The sequence below is a fragment of the Crotalus tigris genome, unplaced genomic scaffold (genome assembly GCF_016545835.1).
Source record: "Crotalus tigris isolate CLP2741 ecotype Arizona unplaced genomic scaffold, ASM1654583v1 scf7180000018540.1288718, whole genome shotgun sequence".
NCBI classification, from domain to species: domain Eukaryota; kingdom Metazoa; phylum Chordata; class Lepidosauria; order Squamata; family Viperidae; genus Crotalus; species Crotalus tigris.
This window is the reverse complement of record NW_024097064.1, coordinates 473,448-491,046: the sequence shown is the minus strand read 5'-3', so window position 1 is coordinate 491,046 and position 17,599 is coordinate 473,448. Positions and strand designations below refer to the sequence as shown.

The following is a 17,599-nucleotide window of genomic DNA, read 5'->3' as shown; positions in this document are numbered from 1 at the left end:
ATTTTAAAATTATTAAAACTTTCTTGCTGATGAAGATGATCACTGTCTGTTCAGTGGATCTTTAGTATTTTAAATCTCCGGTCATCCCTGAAACATCCTGTTCTACCAAAACAAATTTCTTGGGAGAATTTGGTCTTTACAGCAGGAGGTTTTCATAACTTGAGACTCACAAAGCTGAATGCAAGCTGTTACATATGTCAGTTTTCCAGTGGCTGAACATTTTCCACACCAGTTCTGAATTCTATATAATTGAATAATGCTACAGCCTAAAGTAATGAAAGGATCTTGCTTCTGCTTTTTTGCCCTATTCACATACTTCTCTTAAAATGATTAAATGATTGGAAAAATTCTGCCTAAAATGCATTGCATTAAGCATGAAGAAAGTACTTACGTGATGGTGTCAATCATATCCAATCCCATTTCAACACAGCAATGAGCATGATCAGTTTTGGGCTGGGTCAATCCTGATACACAATAGTAACAATCACCTAGGATCTTTATCCTTCTGCAATGGTTTTCCTTTAACGAAGGAAAGACAGGGAGATGAATAAAATTAGCTTAATTGAATACCATTCGCTAATAAATAATATTATTAATTATCTAACACTATTGCCTTAGTTCAGGGGTGTCAATCTGAGAAACAGGAAACTATTGTATTCTCCCAGCACATGAGCTTTTATTTATTATTTTTAAATTAATTTTATTAGTTTTCATAGGGTTAGGAATAAGGTAGGGGTTGGGGTTGGGTTTTGGGTTAGGGTTAGGAATAGGGTTGGAGTTTTTCCAAATAACATTTTCAATATTTAGCAAACAGCATAATGTCTGGATTCATATGTTTAATAAACAATAATAGATAATAGTTAATTATCATAAACAATATGTTAATTAATTGCTCAATAGTCTTATTCTTGCTAATATATATTCAAAGTTACATACCACATTCCTTTCTCTCTAACTCAGTGGTTCTCAACCTGTGGGTCGCGACCCCATTTGGGGTCAAACGACCATTTCACGGGGGTCGCCAAACAAGGCTGTCCGCCATTTTTTCCCCCATTTTCCCCCTTTCCTTTAGCTGTGCTACTCCCTCTTATTCTATTGGCTTTTGAAAGCCAATAGAATAGACTCTCTTGAATAGAGTCTAATTGTATTGCCTTTCAAAAGCCAATAGGAATTGTCCAGGCTGTCTCTGCCCTGCTGAGACCGCCAAAAGCCCCAGTCTGCAAACGGTGCTGCAAGGAAAGCTTCCCTCCTTGCTGAGCAATTACTAAAAGTTAAGTAAAAGAGGGCCAGGGGTGGGAGGCCGGCGTGTGCAGGGAGGGTTTCTGGCACGTGTGGGGCCTGGCGGGTGCCTTACCTGCCTGGGCTGGGCCAGCTGATGGCTCAGCCGGTGGTCGCCCTGCGCTGTTGCTGCCACTTGCCGTGCCAGCCCAGGAGCACCTGGGCCTGCCTGCTGCCGCCCCGAATGGGTGGCGGACAAGGTAAGGCTAGTGGGGCAGCGGCAGGCGCAGGGAAGGTTTCTGGCACGTGTGGGGCCTGGCAGGTGCCTTACCTGCCTGGGCTGGACCAGCTGGTGGCCCAGCCGGTGGTCGCCCTGCACCGTCGCTGCTGCTTGCCGTGGCCGCCCAGGAGTGCCTGGGCCTGCCTGCCACCGCCCTGAATGGGCAGCGGCCAAGGTAAGGCTAGCGGGGCAGCGGCAGGCACAGGGAGGGTTTCTGGCATGCGTGGGGCCCGGCGGGTGCCTTATCTGCCTGGGCTGGGCCAGCTGGTGGCCCAGCTGGTGGTTGCCCTGCGCCGTCGCTGCCCCTTGCCAGCTAGGCCTCGGCTGGCACAGGGGGGCGGCATTATGCATGCGCGGCGCTCCCGAGCAGGGAAAGTCCTCGACTTACAACCGGTTGGGTAGTCCTCAACTTACGACCGGTTGGGGTCACGGCATTAAACAGGTTGAGAACCACTGCTCTAACTCGTTTTTCTAGTCATTGATAGAAATTATCCTATGTTCTAAAATTTCTCTATCTCTTTTATCTTTAAAGTCAATTTATCCATTTCTGCACACTCTAAAATTTTATTAATTAGTACTTCTTCAGTTGGTAAATTTTCATTTTTCCAATGTTGAGCAAATACAATTCTTGCTGCCATTAGTACATGTAGTATTAAATATATGCAATCTTTCTCAAAATTTGCTCCTATTATTCCTAAGAAAAGTAATTCTGGCTTAAAGTCTATTTGTTTTTTAGTCATTTTCTTCAACCATAAATGTATTTTAACCCAAAATCTTTTTGCTTTAGGGCATGTCCACCAGATATGATAATAAGTACCTGGTCTTTGTTTGCATTTCCAACAGTTGTTTGAAGTATTTTTAAACATTTTTGCTAATCTCACTGGTCAGCTAGAGTTCGTAATGCATTGTTTACACAAGCTTGTGGTGAAATGTACACAGTAATTAGTAGAAATGAGGAAAACTCTCATGGACAATAAAATTGTCTGTCTGCTCTTTGTACCTGAAACCCTAGATATGCAAGCCTCTTTCATCAATCGAGTCATTAAGCCAGGTTTCAGTGAAGCAGAGGGTGCTGAGTTGTAAAAATCAGAGTTGCCTCTGTTTAAAAGAAGTATTTCATCCATCTTATTAGCAAGTGAACGTAGATTAGTTAGAAAGATTGAAGGAAGAGGAGTTTTTGTTCCACTTTTCCTTAGTCTATTCAAAATCCCCGCTCTCTTACCTCTTCTTTGTCTATACCGTTTTCTCCTTTTGTTTACATTACTCCACTGTTCAGGAGAAGATGCTTCTTCCTGTATTAGAATCTCTTCAGCATTTGTAAAAAAGGGGGGAGGTGAAGTCACAGAAAGCTACTCATTAAAAAAAGATTAATTGATGCTTAATAGATGTTCTCTCAAGTATAAAATTTGAAGTGAGTCACAGAGAATAATAAAAAAATAACAAAACTATCAGAGAGCATTTCACCGAGGCTGTCGTCAATGAAACTTCATAATCAGAAAAATACCTAGCAAATTGCTAATTAAGAATATTAAAGAAATCTTTCTGAAAATTCTATACTCTCTCCAACCATTTGTCCATCTATCTAAAACTTTGTAGGACTATGCTGCTATCCTGTCTGTACAGCTATCACCCAGTAACCTGGACAGGGATGGACTGCTGACTTTCCAAAGGTAATTGTAATAAGGGCAATTGCAGTAGGAAATCAGCAAACTGCAATGGATTGCTGACAAAAAGGAAGACAATGTACTGTTTTCTTTCTTTTTTCGTTTTACTGAACAAGCAAATTGTGGCAGAGGAAACAGCCCATTTTTCCCCATTCCAGGATCCTGCTCAAAATCATAGAGGTTTAGCTAATTTAAAGCATTTGCCATATAACCAAGTTTAAAATTCACCTTTTTCATATTTGAAAAGTATATATAGGCAGGTCAATGGAGAGAGAACTCAGAACTGCTGGGCAGAGGAGAGGAATAGTTGGCTTATGCATGTGGTGTGGCAACTTGCACAGAAAAATTACCGTATATTCCGGTGTATAAGACGACTGGGCATATAAGACGACCCCCAACTTTTGAGAAGATTTTCGGGCTTTAGAAAGTCATCTTATATGCCGAAAATACAGTACAATATTGAATTTCTGTTTATAGATGAGCACAATAGGAGCTCCTTTGCTGCTAGAAAGCTTTGTCCTGCTAGTGCTTATTTCTGTAAAAAAATAGGGCTGGCCACTAGGGGGCAGATTGGTTTTAAATTCGGAGAACAGCTACCAGTATATTCCTGCGTATAACACGACCCCTGACTTTTGAGAAGATTTTCAGGCTTTAGAAAGTCGTCTTATACACCAGAAAATACGGTACCTATCCATAACAGAATAACAGAGTAGGAAGGGACCTTGGAGATTTTGTAGGCCAATTCCCTGCTGAAGCAGGAGACCCATTACCAGAAATTGGCTGTCCAATTTCTTCTCAAAATCCTTCAGTGATGGAGCACCCACAACTTCTGAAGGCAAATTGTTCTTCTGATTGATTGTTCTGTCAGGAAATGTCTCCTTATTTCCAAGTTGGATCTCTCCTTAATCAGTTTTCATCCATTGCTTCTTGCACTGCCTTCAGGTGCTTTGGAGAATAGATTGACTCCCTCTTGTTTGTGGCAGCCCCTTAGATATTGGAAGATTACTATCATGTCACTCCAAGCCCTTCTGTATTTTAGACTAGACATACCCAATTTCTGCAGCTATTCTTCATGTGCTTTGACCTCCAGTTAGCTACTCCTCTTTGTTGTTCTTTGCACTCTTTTTAGAGTCTAAAATTTTTTTTTGAATGTGGTCTTGGCTTCTTCATAGCAGAACGGGTGCAGGAAAATGGGGCTCTGTCTTTCGTGTTCGATTTCACCCCATTAGGGACCCTAGAAAGGGTTAAACATTGCCCTGTAGAGATGACGAGCAAGGAGGGGTCCCTCATTGATCATGGGAGGGTGGCAGCCCTTCTGTTTGATCCAAGGATGCCCTCCAAACCGGTGGGGGAAAGACTGGCTACATTTGTGTAGCCAGTCAGAAGCTGCTGACAACCGAAGAAAATAAGCACCAACAAGCAACTTTTCAGAAACATGGATGAAACTGGGTGAGACTTTATCCTCTCTTTATCATTCTAAGACTTTTTCCTGGAAAAAAATTCCCAAAGCACCTTTCCCAATGAGAGAGGAATTTCCATTCCCTCAGAAAAAAGAAAAGCAGCGAATTAATTGCTTGGGGGAAAACAAAGAAAATTACAAGATTAACTTGGAATTAATACACATATATGGCTTTGAAATTTGGGGACTAAAAGTGCTTTTGAGATTTTTTTTAAAAAAGTCTTGAAAAACTGGTAATATAAATTTGAATTTAAAAAGCTGGAAAATGGCATTAATGACATCTAGTGGCGAATTACAGCACTAAAATTTGTTATGCTTGAAGAAAACTTGGCTTGAAGCCCAGATTCAGATAAGACCCTCGCTGTCCTTGAAAACTTTCACTTTTGAAGACTACAGCTAGATAAAGGGATTTTTTTTAAAAAAAACAACAACTCTTGTCTACTTATCAGTGTGGCAGAGACGTTGAACTACCTTGAAACTGGCCTGACTGAACCATGAATATAAATATTAACTGACTTTCAGAGCTGTGTTGTGGAACTATTTCCCTGCAGGAGAAACACACACCATTGCTTGAGATGATGGAATATTTTGGGTTATAAATCTTTGATGAACAATTTTTACTATAAAGACCATCTACAAAAAATAGAACAGATGTCCCATACTCAGCTTTAAATGGTAAAAAAACATCCCTAACACTTGTCTCCAAAGTCTTCAGTTTAATATACCATGAAGAAAATATAGATGAAGATCAGAAAGAAATTCTCTCCACGTTGAAATCAATACAAAAGACTTTAGGTCATGATGAGACTAAAAACAACACAAAGGAGATAAAAGAACAATTTTCTAATCTGAATTTACAAACCCAGAAAATGACTACAAAGAAGGAACTAGCAACCCAAGAAATAGAAGGAAAACTAGAGGAAGCAGATCTAAAGATGGAGGAACTAAAGGAAGGAACTAATAGACAAACTCAGGCAATTGAAGAACTAGAAGATGTAGCGATATTGGAAATGGAAAAGACATCTTACCAATCAAGATTTCAGAACAAATTTAGGAAAAAGAAGAACCGATTGAATAGAAGATAGAGCTGTTAGGAGAACTGTGGGGAATTGGAGAAGGAGGAAGGCTGTTTAATAAATATCAATGGGCTGAGCATTCTTCCAAAAATATTTTTTAAAAATGGTCTTTTTTATTCCAAACAATATACACAAAAACAGAGGAAGAATTACTTGATGATTCAAATGCATTGACTTGGAACGTTAGTTGGCAAGGGAAGAAAGCTAGAGTAAGACTGAAGAAAATAGAGGTTTTGACCCATTAGATGGGATATTGTACTATTAATTAGATGTTTGAATACGGTGGAGAATAGATAATTGCTAGAAATAGAAATATTATTATAACTAGCAAGATAAGATTTGTAATTAAAATATTAGATTTTGGTATGAGAAGGGAAACAGGAAAATGCTAAGTAGTTTGAATAAGGGAAGCTTTTGGTTACCAAATATAACTTATTTGGAATTATAAACAATAGAGACATTTTGAACACTGATGGGTAATTAATTTTTTTTAAAGCGAAAACAGGATACTGATTGAACATATGGATATTAAGTGCAAATGCAATTAAGATATGTTTTGATTAGAAAAGATATCTTAAACTGACATTATTGATATTATTAGAAAAATGTAACAAAGATGTTGATATTTAATTGTATATTTACTAATGTGGCAGGGCTGGCTGAAAGGTTTTGCAAGGGCCTGCCCGGGGAGAGGAAAGCTCGGACACTGCTGCCGGTTTTGGGCATGGTGGGCATGGATCAGGCGGAAGAAAAGAAAAAGAAAAGAAAGGGGGTAGGGGTGGTTGCTGTGGCTGTTGTCGGAGAAAGATCAGGTGAAGTCAAAGAGGGATTTGAGGTTTTAGCTGATCCCTTTCTATGAAGGAGAGGGAAAGAGAGAGTGAGAAAGAGAGAGAAGGTAGAATTTTACTGCTTTCTTTCACAGGGGGGATATCCCAAGTAGAGGCAAGAGAGAGAGTGAGGAGAGAGAAAGATGCTGGGGTTGCTAAATTCAGATTTTTAACAATAAAGGAAAGGGGGGAGGGGTTTTGACATGACCTGAGACTATGAACGATAACAAAAGAGAAGGAAAGTCTGGTCATTACTGCTTTGGAGATCAGCGGCCATCCGAACTTTGATTACTGTTACTTGTACAAGTTATAGACATTGTGGGGAGTTGCCCTTGTGAGGCAAGCTGTTACTGCAGAATGCTGAATACCTTTGTTCATGTTCCTATCACTTCCTGGAGCTGGGGTTTTCCCCACCCCACTTGTTTCCAAACAGTCACTGTGAAATCATTAACTATTGCTGTTATGACTGCCTGGGGCTGTTAAGTACTGTCATGTATTGACTATTGGGGCTAGGGGCTGGTCATCTTTGTTCCTGAAAGCCCCCCCCCCTTGACGACAAGTGTCTGCTGCCTCCTCACTTTGCGTGAGCTTCTGCTAGCAAAGACACTTTACTAACACTTTGAGAGCGCAGCTGCAGAGCGTGACGAAGGGGAGTGGGGCTGGGAGGGCCTGAGCTTTGGCAGCCTCTGAGGGGGTAAAGCTACACTAATAACAATAAGAATTGTATTTGCCTAGTGTGGGAAAACAGGTACTATCAGAAGAAGAGAAGAAACATTTGATGGTGTAATATTGGTTCTAGACTGAAGAAGTTAATATAGACAACTGAATTACTAATGGATCCAGACAACACATTGTTTATTAAGTATTTGACTGTAAAACTAGAAAATTAATAAAATATTTGTAAATACAAAACTGAATGTGGTCTTGTCAAGGCAATATAAAGTGGTATTAACACTTGAAGTAATGTTGCTTTTATCCCTGTTAGTGCAGCCTAGGATTATGTTGGCGTTTTTGATGGGTGCAGCACACTGCTGGCTTATATTTAAGTAATTGTCCACTAGACTCCTAGATCCTCTCACTGCTATTGAGCCAGGTACTATCTATTCTCTACTTGTATATTTAGTTTTTCTTGTATAAGTATAAAACCTTACTTTTCTCACCACTGAATTTCATTTTGATTAGGGCCCAGTGTTCAAGTCTATTAAAATCCTTCTGGATCTTGACCCTATGTTCTAGAGTACTGCACCTTAATGTCATCTGCAAATCTGATAAGTTCCCCTTCTATTCCCTCATCTAAGCCATCCATGAAGATAACGAAGAGGACTGGGCCTAAGACAAAAACCTTCAGAATACCCCTGTCAGGTCCCCAAAAATGTCATTATTTCCACAGCATAGTTATTCTACTTTTGGGGCCTGCCATTCTGGTAGGGGTAGAGGGGGCGTTGTCTTACCTGAACACGTTTTCTCAGTACGGAGATGGAGAATCCACCAATGGGTTTTCACTGTCTGCCTGCTCTTGAGACCAAGTAGCCAAACTTGACATGCCCCTTCTTGCTAGGAGATCCAGTCTTGACGAGGGCGAAAGTGGCTGAAGGTGGATGAGGTGTTGGATCTCAATCCCTTAATACCGGCCTAACTGACCTAAAGGGTGGGTGTGGATTCTCCATCTTTGTACTGAGAAAAGGCGTTCAGGTAAGACAACGCCCCTTCTCCAGTACAGGAGATGGAGAATCCACCAATGGGACATACCAAAGCCTCACTGTCCCTAAGGGTGGGAAACAGATAAGGCCAGATCTACGTCCCTGGAGACCACCTGCTGAAGGACCCTCCAGACAAAGGAGGCATCCGCGGAAGCGAAGTGGTCAATCCTATAATGGCGTATGAATGGGGAGGGCGAGGACTATGTCGCAGCCCTGCAAATCTCCTCCATGGACGCCTGAGTGGCCCATGCTGCAGATGTCGCAGCGCTGTGAGTGGAATGGGCTGTGATATGACTTGGAGTTGGCAGGGAAGAAGACTGGTACGCCTCCGCGATACAGGTTCTGATCCACCTGCCTATAGTGCCAGAGGACACCTTCTGTCCTAGAGAAGCCGGACGGAAGGAAATAAAGAGGGCCTCAGATCTGCGAAGAGGCTCTGTACGTTTGATGTAACGCCGCAGGGCCCTGCGGACATCCAGAGTGTGCCACTGCCGCTCCAAGTCATGGGCAAGATTGGAATAAAAGTTTGGTAAAATGATTTCCTGTGCCCTATGGAAAAGCGAGTTGACCTTGGGCACAAAAGTGGGATCCAACCGAAGGACCACCCGGTCTCGATGGAAGATGCAAAGGTCATTCCTGACTGAGAGAACAGTCAGTTTGGAGATATGCCTGGCTGACGTGATGGCGATTAAGAACGCAACCTTAAGGGACAAGGCCCGCAATGGTATATTAGCACTGGGCTTGAAGGGTGGCTTTGTTAACATGCGAAGCACATGAGCCAGCTCCCAAGAAGGGTACCTATGCACCACAGGAGGCCTGGTATTGCATGCACCCTTGATGAAGGCTCATATTCTAGAATGGTGAGCTAAAGGAACTGAATCCTTACAAGTGAATAACGTGGATAGGGCTGCCACCTGCCTACGAATGGTCGCAGGAGCCAGGCCTCTGTCCAGACCGTCCAGAAGATAATCTACGACCTGGGGGATGATTAATTTCTAGACATCCAGTTGTCGCCTTCTGCACCAATGGCAAAAATTCTTCCAAGTAGAATCATAAATGCGATTGGTTGATGGGCAACGAGAGGCCTGAATCATAGTGATTGCTCGTGATGAGAATAACTCCTGTGCCATGATGCTGCGCTTAAGTGCTAAATGGTCAATTGCCACCACTGAGGGTCCAGGTTTTGGAGGACCCCTTGGTGCATGGACACCCGATGTGGAGGAACCTTCCTCAAGGGAGACCGAAAGAGATACATCAGATCGGCAAACCAGGGCCTCTGTGGCCAGTACGGGGCCACGAGGATCACTTCTGCCTGTTCCTGGAGCAATTTGCGGATGGTCGCTGCAATGAGCAGGAGGGGAGGGAAGGCATAAAGGAGACCCTGCGGCCACGGAGTCTGCAGGGCAGCCATCCTCTCTGCTCCTGGAAGATAATAATGGGAGAAGTACCTGGGGAGTTGGGCATTGTTTGATGACGCAAACAGGCCGAGGATCAGATGACCGGACCTGCGTGAGATCTCGGCAAATTGATCCAGATGCAATCCCCTTCCCGAGATGTGTTCGGCCCTGAGAGGGGCCAGGTTGGGCTCTGCCCAGGAGCCCAGGAGCCATGTCTTGGACCTAAGGGACTTAGACCTGGTGTCCCCCTGCAGGTTCACGTGGGCCTGGGATGCCACCTTGTCCGTGAGGATCCATACCTGACGGTCCCTGATCCAGAGCTGGAATTGGAGAAGATCTAAATAGATGGCCCTGAACTCCAACAAACTGCTGTTGTGTCTCAAGTCTGCGTGGGACCAATGGCCCTGTGCAAACTGAGACCGTAGATGGGCACCCCAACCAAATAGACTGGCGACTGTCGTAATGGTGGTGCGGTCCGGCTCCTTGAAAGATGACCCCTTGGACATCGCTTGTGAGAACCACCCTTGTAGATATCTGAGGGTGTGGATTGGCAGCCTGACCTGGTGGTCGGATGTGCTGGCATTCGCCCGTTGGAATGGCCAGACGAACCATTGAAGCTCCTGCCAGTTGAGTCTGGCCCAGGGAACTATGGCTATGTTGGAGATCATCTTTCCCAGAAGCTGGGAGAGTCAGACCGGTGGAACGGTGCGGTCCTTGTACACCTGACAAGCTGGATCCCTGATGCTGACCAACCGCCTGTGGGAGGGATAGACCCTGCAGTTTGTGGTGTCTATGATGGCTTCCAGGTGCAGAAAACTGGATGAGGGAACTGTCTGGCTTTTTTGGGAGTTGACCGAGAACCCGTGCTGTTGGAAGACCTGAATAGTTAGTTGCAGGTCCGAATGAGCTGCCTGGAAGGAGGACGCTTGTAGCAAGATGTCGTCCAGTCAACACTGGACGCGTACCGGTACCGTCCCTACGTGGGCGGCCAGTACAGCTGGGATCTTGATGAACATCCTGGGAACCAAGGAGAGGCCAAACTGAAGGGCCTTGTACTTTGTACTGGAAATGACTGCCCTTGTAAGAGAACCTGAGGAACTGCCGGTGAGCTGGAGGGATAGGGATGTGGAGATACGCTTCCGTAAGGTCTATTGACACCTGGAAGTCTCCTTGTCTGATGCATTCCAGGATGGACTGGAGCGATTGCATCTTGTATGTGATGTAAGAATTCAGACCTTTGAGGTCCAGAACTGCTCGCCATCCTTCTGAGGATTGGGGAATCACAAAAAGAATGGAGTAGAATCCCCTTCCCATGTGATCCGGTGGTATCGGTTTTATAGCCTGAATCTCTAGAAGATATTGAATGACCTTCTGCACGATTATGGGAAATGAGACAAGAGATGAAGCAGTCCGGGGTGCTGGCTAGGAACTCCAGGGACAAACCGGATGGTTTGTAGGACCGAGGCATCCAAGGATGTGAGTTCCCACTGATGGAAGAAGTGGGCCAGCCTTCCCCTGATGGGAAGTGTGGTGTAAGGGTCGCTTGGACCTCTTATAGGGGTGACCTGCCCCTCGAAATGGCCCCTTAGGTTGGTTCTGTTGCCGAGGCTAAAAAACCGGCCTGTCATACGGAAGGACATATGGTCTGTCCTGCCTGGGTGTGTATGAATTGGAGGGCTGAGTGGCTTTTGAACTTGCTGCTGGCCGAGAGGACTGCCTGTGGATATGTGGAATGGGACGTTTGTCGGACCGTTTATCCAAGTGAGCCATGATCTTCCGCTTGTCCTTGTTTTCCACAAGATACGGGACCAGGGCCTCCCCCAAAAGATTATAGCCCAGATATGGAGCAGTCCCCAGACACCATTTTGCTTTGGTGTCAGCCTGCCAGTGTTTCAGCCACAGCATCCTTCTGGGTGTAATGTTGGCTGCAAGAGACCTAGATGCAAAGGTGGCTGACTGAAGCGTCACGTCCGCAGCATACTCAGTGGCTGCCACCATTTTGCTTAGGTCCTAATGATTCTGAATGTCCTCAGCAGGGATTCTGGCCTGAAGCTGACAAAGCCATAATAGGATGGTTCGCACAAAAAAGGACGTGCAAGTGGCTGTTCTAATTGCCCATGCTGCTGATTGATGGGTCTTCCGAAAGGTGTGGTCCCATTTTCTGTTGTCCGCTTTAAGCGCCTCTGACATGTCCCCAGCAACCGCCGTCTGGGATGCCAGAGGGGTCCAAGCCTCATCTACCTTGGAAACCTCCAGGGTCTCAGTGAGATCTGTGGAAGTGCTAAAAATCCTTTTATCAGTCTCACTTACTGAAGGAAGGGAGGAAGGGGAGGCCAACTGCTTTTTGATCCCTTTAAGAAAAATAGAGGGACATGGAACATGATGTTGTGATGCCACTGTTTCAACAAATATCGGATTTGGACTGGAATCCAATGTTGTCTGCGGCAGAGGGGACTGATCGGGCCCTATGTTTGCCGTTGATGTGGCCTTGCGAAGTAGAGGAAGAAACAGAGTTGGATTGAACAAGCCTCCCAATGGGGAGAGTTCAGGGGGACGTTCCGGCTGCTCCTCACCCTGCGGGGATGAGAATCCGCTCATGGAGGAGTGTGCAGGAGATGTGGGTTCCTGAAGTATAGGAAACCCCATAGGAGAGACATAAGGTGTCATGCCCAACGTAGAAGTCCCCTGCCTGGATAGATGGAAGGATCGTTCTGCTACAATGTGGTCCACAATCCTGGATAGCAAGGCCTCAAGGTGGCTGTCAATTGTCTCAGTTGTCTGGTCCCCTGAGGCCTGCGGCCGTTGTTGTGAAGGTGGCCTCTGGAGCTGAACCCAAGACAGTAGCTGTGTGTTGTGTCATTTCAGGCAGGGAACTAAGTGTTGTGGGTGTCCCTGTGAGAGACCACATGCCCTGGGCTGAGGTTAAAAGACCTAAAGGAAGGTCAAATTCCGAGGCCACCAATTGATCCTTCTCCAATCCGGCCTGTCTCTGAGCTCTGGAGAACTCCTTGTCCAGAGCCTGGTGCCTATGGCTGGCTTGCTTTTCCGCCAGCTTGGAAGGCTTCTTAGATTTTGGCTTGCCTGCCGCCTCCTGTTCAGAGGATTTGTGGCAGCCATAACTGGATGGAGAGACAGTGCCCATGGGTGAGGCATCATGGAGTCCTCCATCCTGGTTGAGCAGTCTCAGGGAAACTGAAGCAAAGCTCTGGCAGGCAAGCCATTGGTGGAAGCGAGATTGGAACAAGTAACAAGACTGCTCTCCTGACCACCTGACCAGCAAAAAATTCTCTCTGGGCTTTGGTCACGGCAATTGAGTCAGATGCCGAAGGCATGTTTGGGGCCACTCTCTGGGCTCCGCCTGGAGGCCTTAGGTGGCCAGTCAAGGTGCACCAGAAAAAAGCCCCAATGAAGTGTGCAGAGGGCCTGAAATGAGGCCAGGCAGAGGCAATGTGAATTAAAATGGTGGTTCCAAAACAAGGTGATAGCCTGAGAATTTGGTCCTAGTCAGTAATTTCTTGGTAAAGATGATGAGGCCCAATAGCAGTAGTTGTACAGGGCTAAAATAGTTCCCCAGAAAAGCTGAGAATTAGTCAGAATATAGGGGAAACCTTGTAGGAAATGTTGGGGCCTGTAATCAGTGCAGGAGGTCTGTTTGTAGGCCTGAGGGAGGACCTCACAATGTTCCCAAAATGGTGGCCGCAACTGACTCTGCTAAAATCCCTGGGGTGGCCAAGGTAGTGCAAGTGGCCTGAAGTCCCTGGGAAAGACCCTGTGGCATACAGAGACTCGCAACACTCTGTCCAGCTGATAAATTTTTACAGGGCCGGCCGCGTGGCGCGCCCAAAACGGTGGCCGCGGTGCACTTGTTTTCAATTTCCTAGGACCAGCAAAGATATGCTAAGGTTCCTGAGGCCCTAGCCTCAAAAGGCAGCAAAAATCTGAATTATCTGTCAGCCGGATCTGTTCCTAACGGCAAAAAAAACCTCCGTTAGGTCCAAGATTCAGCAGCCATCCAAAATGGCGGTCGCGACTTTCGGGCCGTTTAAAATGGCCTCTGGAGTGTCGAGGATGAAGGGGAAGACTCTGGGCTACTTGTAGCTGCCGCGCTGAGCTTTGCACAAAAAGGCCAATGGGGAATTGGAAAATAATTTTCCTCCCCCCCCCCAGAGTCCTTGGGAAATGAACGGAGAAGTACTTTCCCCCCCCCACGCAGCCAGAAGCCTCAAATCAGCCAATTAGAGGCTGTGCTGATTCCAGCGTCTTGGGGGGGAAATTTTTGGGGGAAATTAACTTTTTTTAGAGAGAGAATCACTAATTAGGGAGTATAAAATTATCAATTTAAAAGCAAGGAGAATCCAACAACGGTATCTAACCTGCTAAATAAATTGAAGATCTCTAAACCTGAGAGCCAACCTTGATACGTCTTCAAGAGTTTGAGACCAAGTCAAGACTGAGTTTCCTAGCAAGAGGGGGCATGTCAAGTTTGGCTACTTGGTCTCAAGAGCAGGCAGACAGTGAAAACCCATTGGTGGATTCTCCATCTCCTGTACTGGAGAAAGAGATGCTTTCGTTTGGGATATTTTTCCTTTCTACTTTCCCTCTCCTGCCTCTATCATCTTGAGAAATGAATGGTCTTCCTTATCAGGGAGACAGTTACAGTGAAACAAAAGCTGGAAAAGACCTTGAGATGTGCTCCAACTGTACCAGCCGGCCAGACTTCGTGCCGCCTGTGGATTGGCTGGATTTCAAACGGACATTATGACTTTGGTGGGAGAAGGAATATAGTGTTTGCATGGGGTTTTTTCCCAGATCTCGCCTTGACTTCCCACTGTCACTGACCCCTAATAAAAGTATCCTTTTGAGACAATGCCTGCAGGTGACAGCAACGCAAAGCCTCTAATCAGCAGGAATGAAACAGGGGCTGTGTAGCCTCTGACATTCCTACTGAGGAGAATCCACTAATGGGCTAAAAAGAAAAAAGAAGAATTTCTCATTTAAGTCAAACCTGTCTGAGGAAAAAAATTTGTTAGAGAATTTTAATTTCTCTATTGGTGAAAAAATAAATCAGAGGTTCTCACAGTTGACTGCATTTAGCTGATTCAAAATAACTTCTTTATATTTATTATCAAAATATTTACAATACCATATATTCTTCTTTACAGCAAAATAGCTCAATGAATACTTCTTACAGAGAGATACAGAGACAAACCTGAGACTGGAAAATCCAGCTCTTAACTCAATACCCTTTTTGTACAGACTCAGTAGCACTTTCTTCACATTGGCTGACTGAGATACCACATGACTCTTCCTGCTCATGAATATTCCAACACTCCTTCCTTCATGATAGGAAGAGACATCAGACCTATTGACTTAATACATTCTTCATAATGAACACCATCCAATGGTTTAGTCATCATGTCTGCCAAATTATCCTCAGAAGAACAATGATGTAAACTATTCAATTTTCCTTTTACAGCTTCCTTGACATTACAATACTTAATGTCTACATGTTTACTTCTGTTCTTCACCCTGTCACCAGTTGCCATTTTTATACAGGCAGCATTGTCTTCCAATACCTTTACAAATTCTTTTACATTAATATTAAAATCTTGCAACAACTGTACATACCATGTTACTTCAGAACACAATTCAGATAAAGCAATAAACTCTGCTTCCGCTGTTGAAATAGCAACAGTTGTTTGTTTTCTGGACTTCCATCCAATCAGAGTCCTTCAAACAATATTATAATCCCAGAATTTGATTTCCTTGTGTTTATGTCATTTGCATAGTCACTATCGACATAACACTTTAATTTCAATTCCTCAGTAATCTGTATTTGAAGACCCAAATTTATGGTTCCCTTTAAATATCTGAGAACCCTTTTTACACCCATCCAATATAACTTTGTAGGTGCAGCAGTAAAACTTTGTAGGTGCAGCAGACTCAAAATGCTTACTGCGCAAGCTATGTCTGGTCTGGACCACTGTGACAGATATAACAAACTTCCTATTGCTGAGTGATATATCTCTTGATCACAGGTTTCACCTTTGTCCGCACTTAAACTATTATAAAAATCTGTACTCATGGGTGTTGGAGCAGTATTGCAAATTTTCATATTATATTTCTCCAACAACTGCTCAATTTTTCTCCTTTGACTGAGAATATAACCACCTTTTTCATTTTTCTGTATCTCTACACCAAGATAATTTTTTATTTCTCCCAAATTCTTTAATTCAAATTTCTTTCCTAATTTATCAGCAAATTCCTTGACTTGTGATGCATTCTTTGCGATGAAGCAAAGATCATCTACAAATGATAACAGTAGACAATTCCCTCATTGTAACTGTCCAGTATATATACAATTATTAGCTTTGCAACTTTTAAATCCAAGATCCTTTAAAGCAGTATCTAAACAGACATTCCAGTTTCTGGCTGACTACTTCAGCCCATAAACAGCCTTGTTTAATTTATATACCATGTTAGGTTTTGCAATTTCATATCCTGGTGCTTGGATCATATAAATTTCTTCCTCTAACTCAGCATTGAGGAATGCAGTTGTGATATCAAAGTGTCAGATTTTATGCTTATATGCCGCTGCCAACGCCAGTGCTAATCTTATACTCTCACTTTTCACAGTTGGCGCAAATACTTCATCATAGTGCACATTCTTTAATTGTGAAAAACCTTGTGCCACTAACCTGGCCTTATACTGCACATCATTATTTGCCAATACCTTTTTCTTATATACCCACTTACAACCCACAGCTTTGGTTCCCTGTGGCAAAGTCACTGATTTAAATACTTCATGGTCTCCCATGGATTTCATCTCTTTATCCATGGCCTCCTTCCATCTTTCTTGTTCAGCTTTTGGTAATGCCAACACCTCTTTATAACTTCTTGGCTCATACCACACATTGCAAACCTTGACCTTGCTGGCAGAATACCTGTCAGGCAGAATTCCTTTATTACATTGCTCTGACCTACGTGGTATTAACTGCTCCTGTGTCTCAAGTCTTTCTGGCTTCATGTCTTATTCAGCCTCTCCTCCCTGAACATTGACATCTTCAATCATCATTTTTCCATCGTTAGATGAGTTATTGTAGTTAAATAGATTACCATCATTAAGTGAGACATACCCAGAATTTGCATTAATTCTGTACCAATTTTCTTCTGCAAAATTAGCAGACCTTGAAATTACAATTCTTTTACTTCCATCGCTAAAACGATATCCTTTTGACCCTGGCTCATAGCCCACAAACCTGAGTTTAATTGCCTTTTGCTGTCCATTTTTTCTGATTGCTTTCAGAATATGTACCCATGCAGTACTTCCAAAAATTCTCAAATGTGCCAGTGATGGCTTTCTCCCATATAGAATGGCAAAAGGCGTATTATTAATGGAGGAACTCCACAGCCTGTTAACTATGTAATTGGCAGTCAATATGGCTTCTCCCCAATATGACTTGCTCATACCAGAATCCTCTAATAATGAATCTTTCATTGTTTGCAAAACACCATTCCTTCTTTCAGCTACACTGTTCTCTGCTGCTGTTTAAGGATTTGTACGTCTGTGTCTTATCCCCAACTGCCCCAATCATTGTTGGAATTTAGTTGACATAAATTCAGTACCTCTGTTAGTTTGCAACTGACACGCTTGTTGTCTGTACCTTCTCTCTACAAAACTTACCCACTGTTTGAATTGTTGTCGCATCTCTGTCTTACCTCTAAGCAAGTAGCAAAAATTATACCTCAACAATTACCAGTGCATATTTTGCTCCTCCCAAACTGGCTTGCATAGGTCCCACCAGATCTGCATCTGCTCTGCAACATTCTTAAATATATGGGAACATTGAATCCTTTGTCCCTGCAATACATATAGATTATCTTCCTTTATGCCTTCTGCACAAATATTCCCATTCCTTTTGATGAGATACTTCCCATTTACAAAAATGATCTCAAAATCTTGTTTGTCTAAATTAGA

At 43.7% G+C, this 17,599-nt stretch overlaps 1 protein-coding gene across 7 annotated transcripts in view; it reads right to left on the bottom strand.

Moving 5' to 3' along the window:
• Positions 1-17,599, bottom strand: part of ADCY1 (adenylate cyclase 1) — a 451,138-nt gene that overhangs the window by 171,062 nt on the left and 262,477 nt on the right. For all 7 annotated transcript variants that reach the window (XM_039353930.1, XM_039353932.1, XM_039353931.1 and 4 more), the window contains exon 5: positions 392-519. In XM_039353930.1, coding sequence (XP_039209864.1) covers positions 392-519 — 128 coding nt within the window. The remainder of the gene's footprint in view (positions 1-391; positions 520-17,599) is intronic.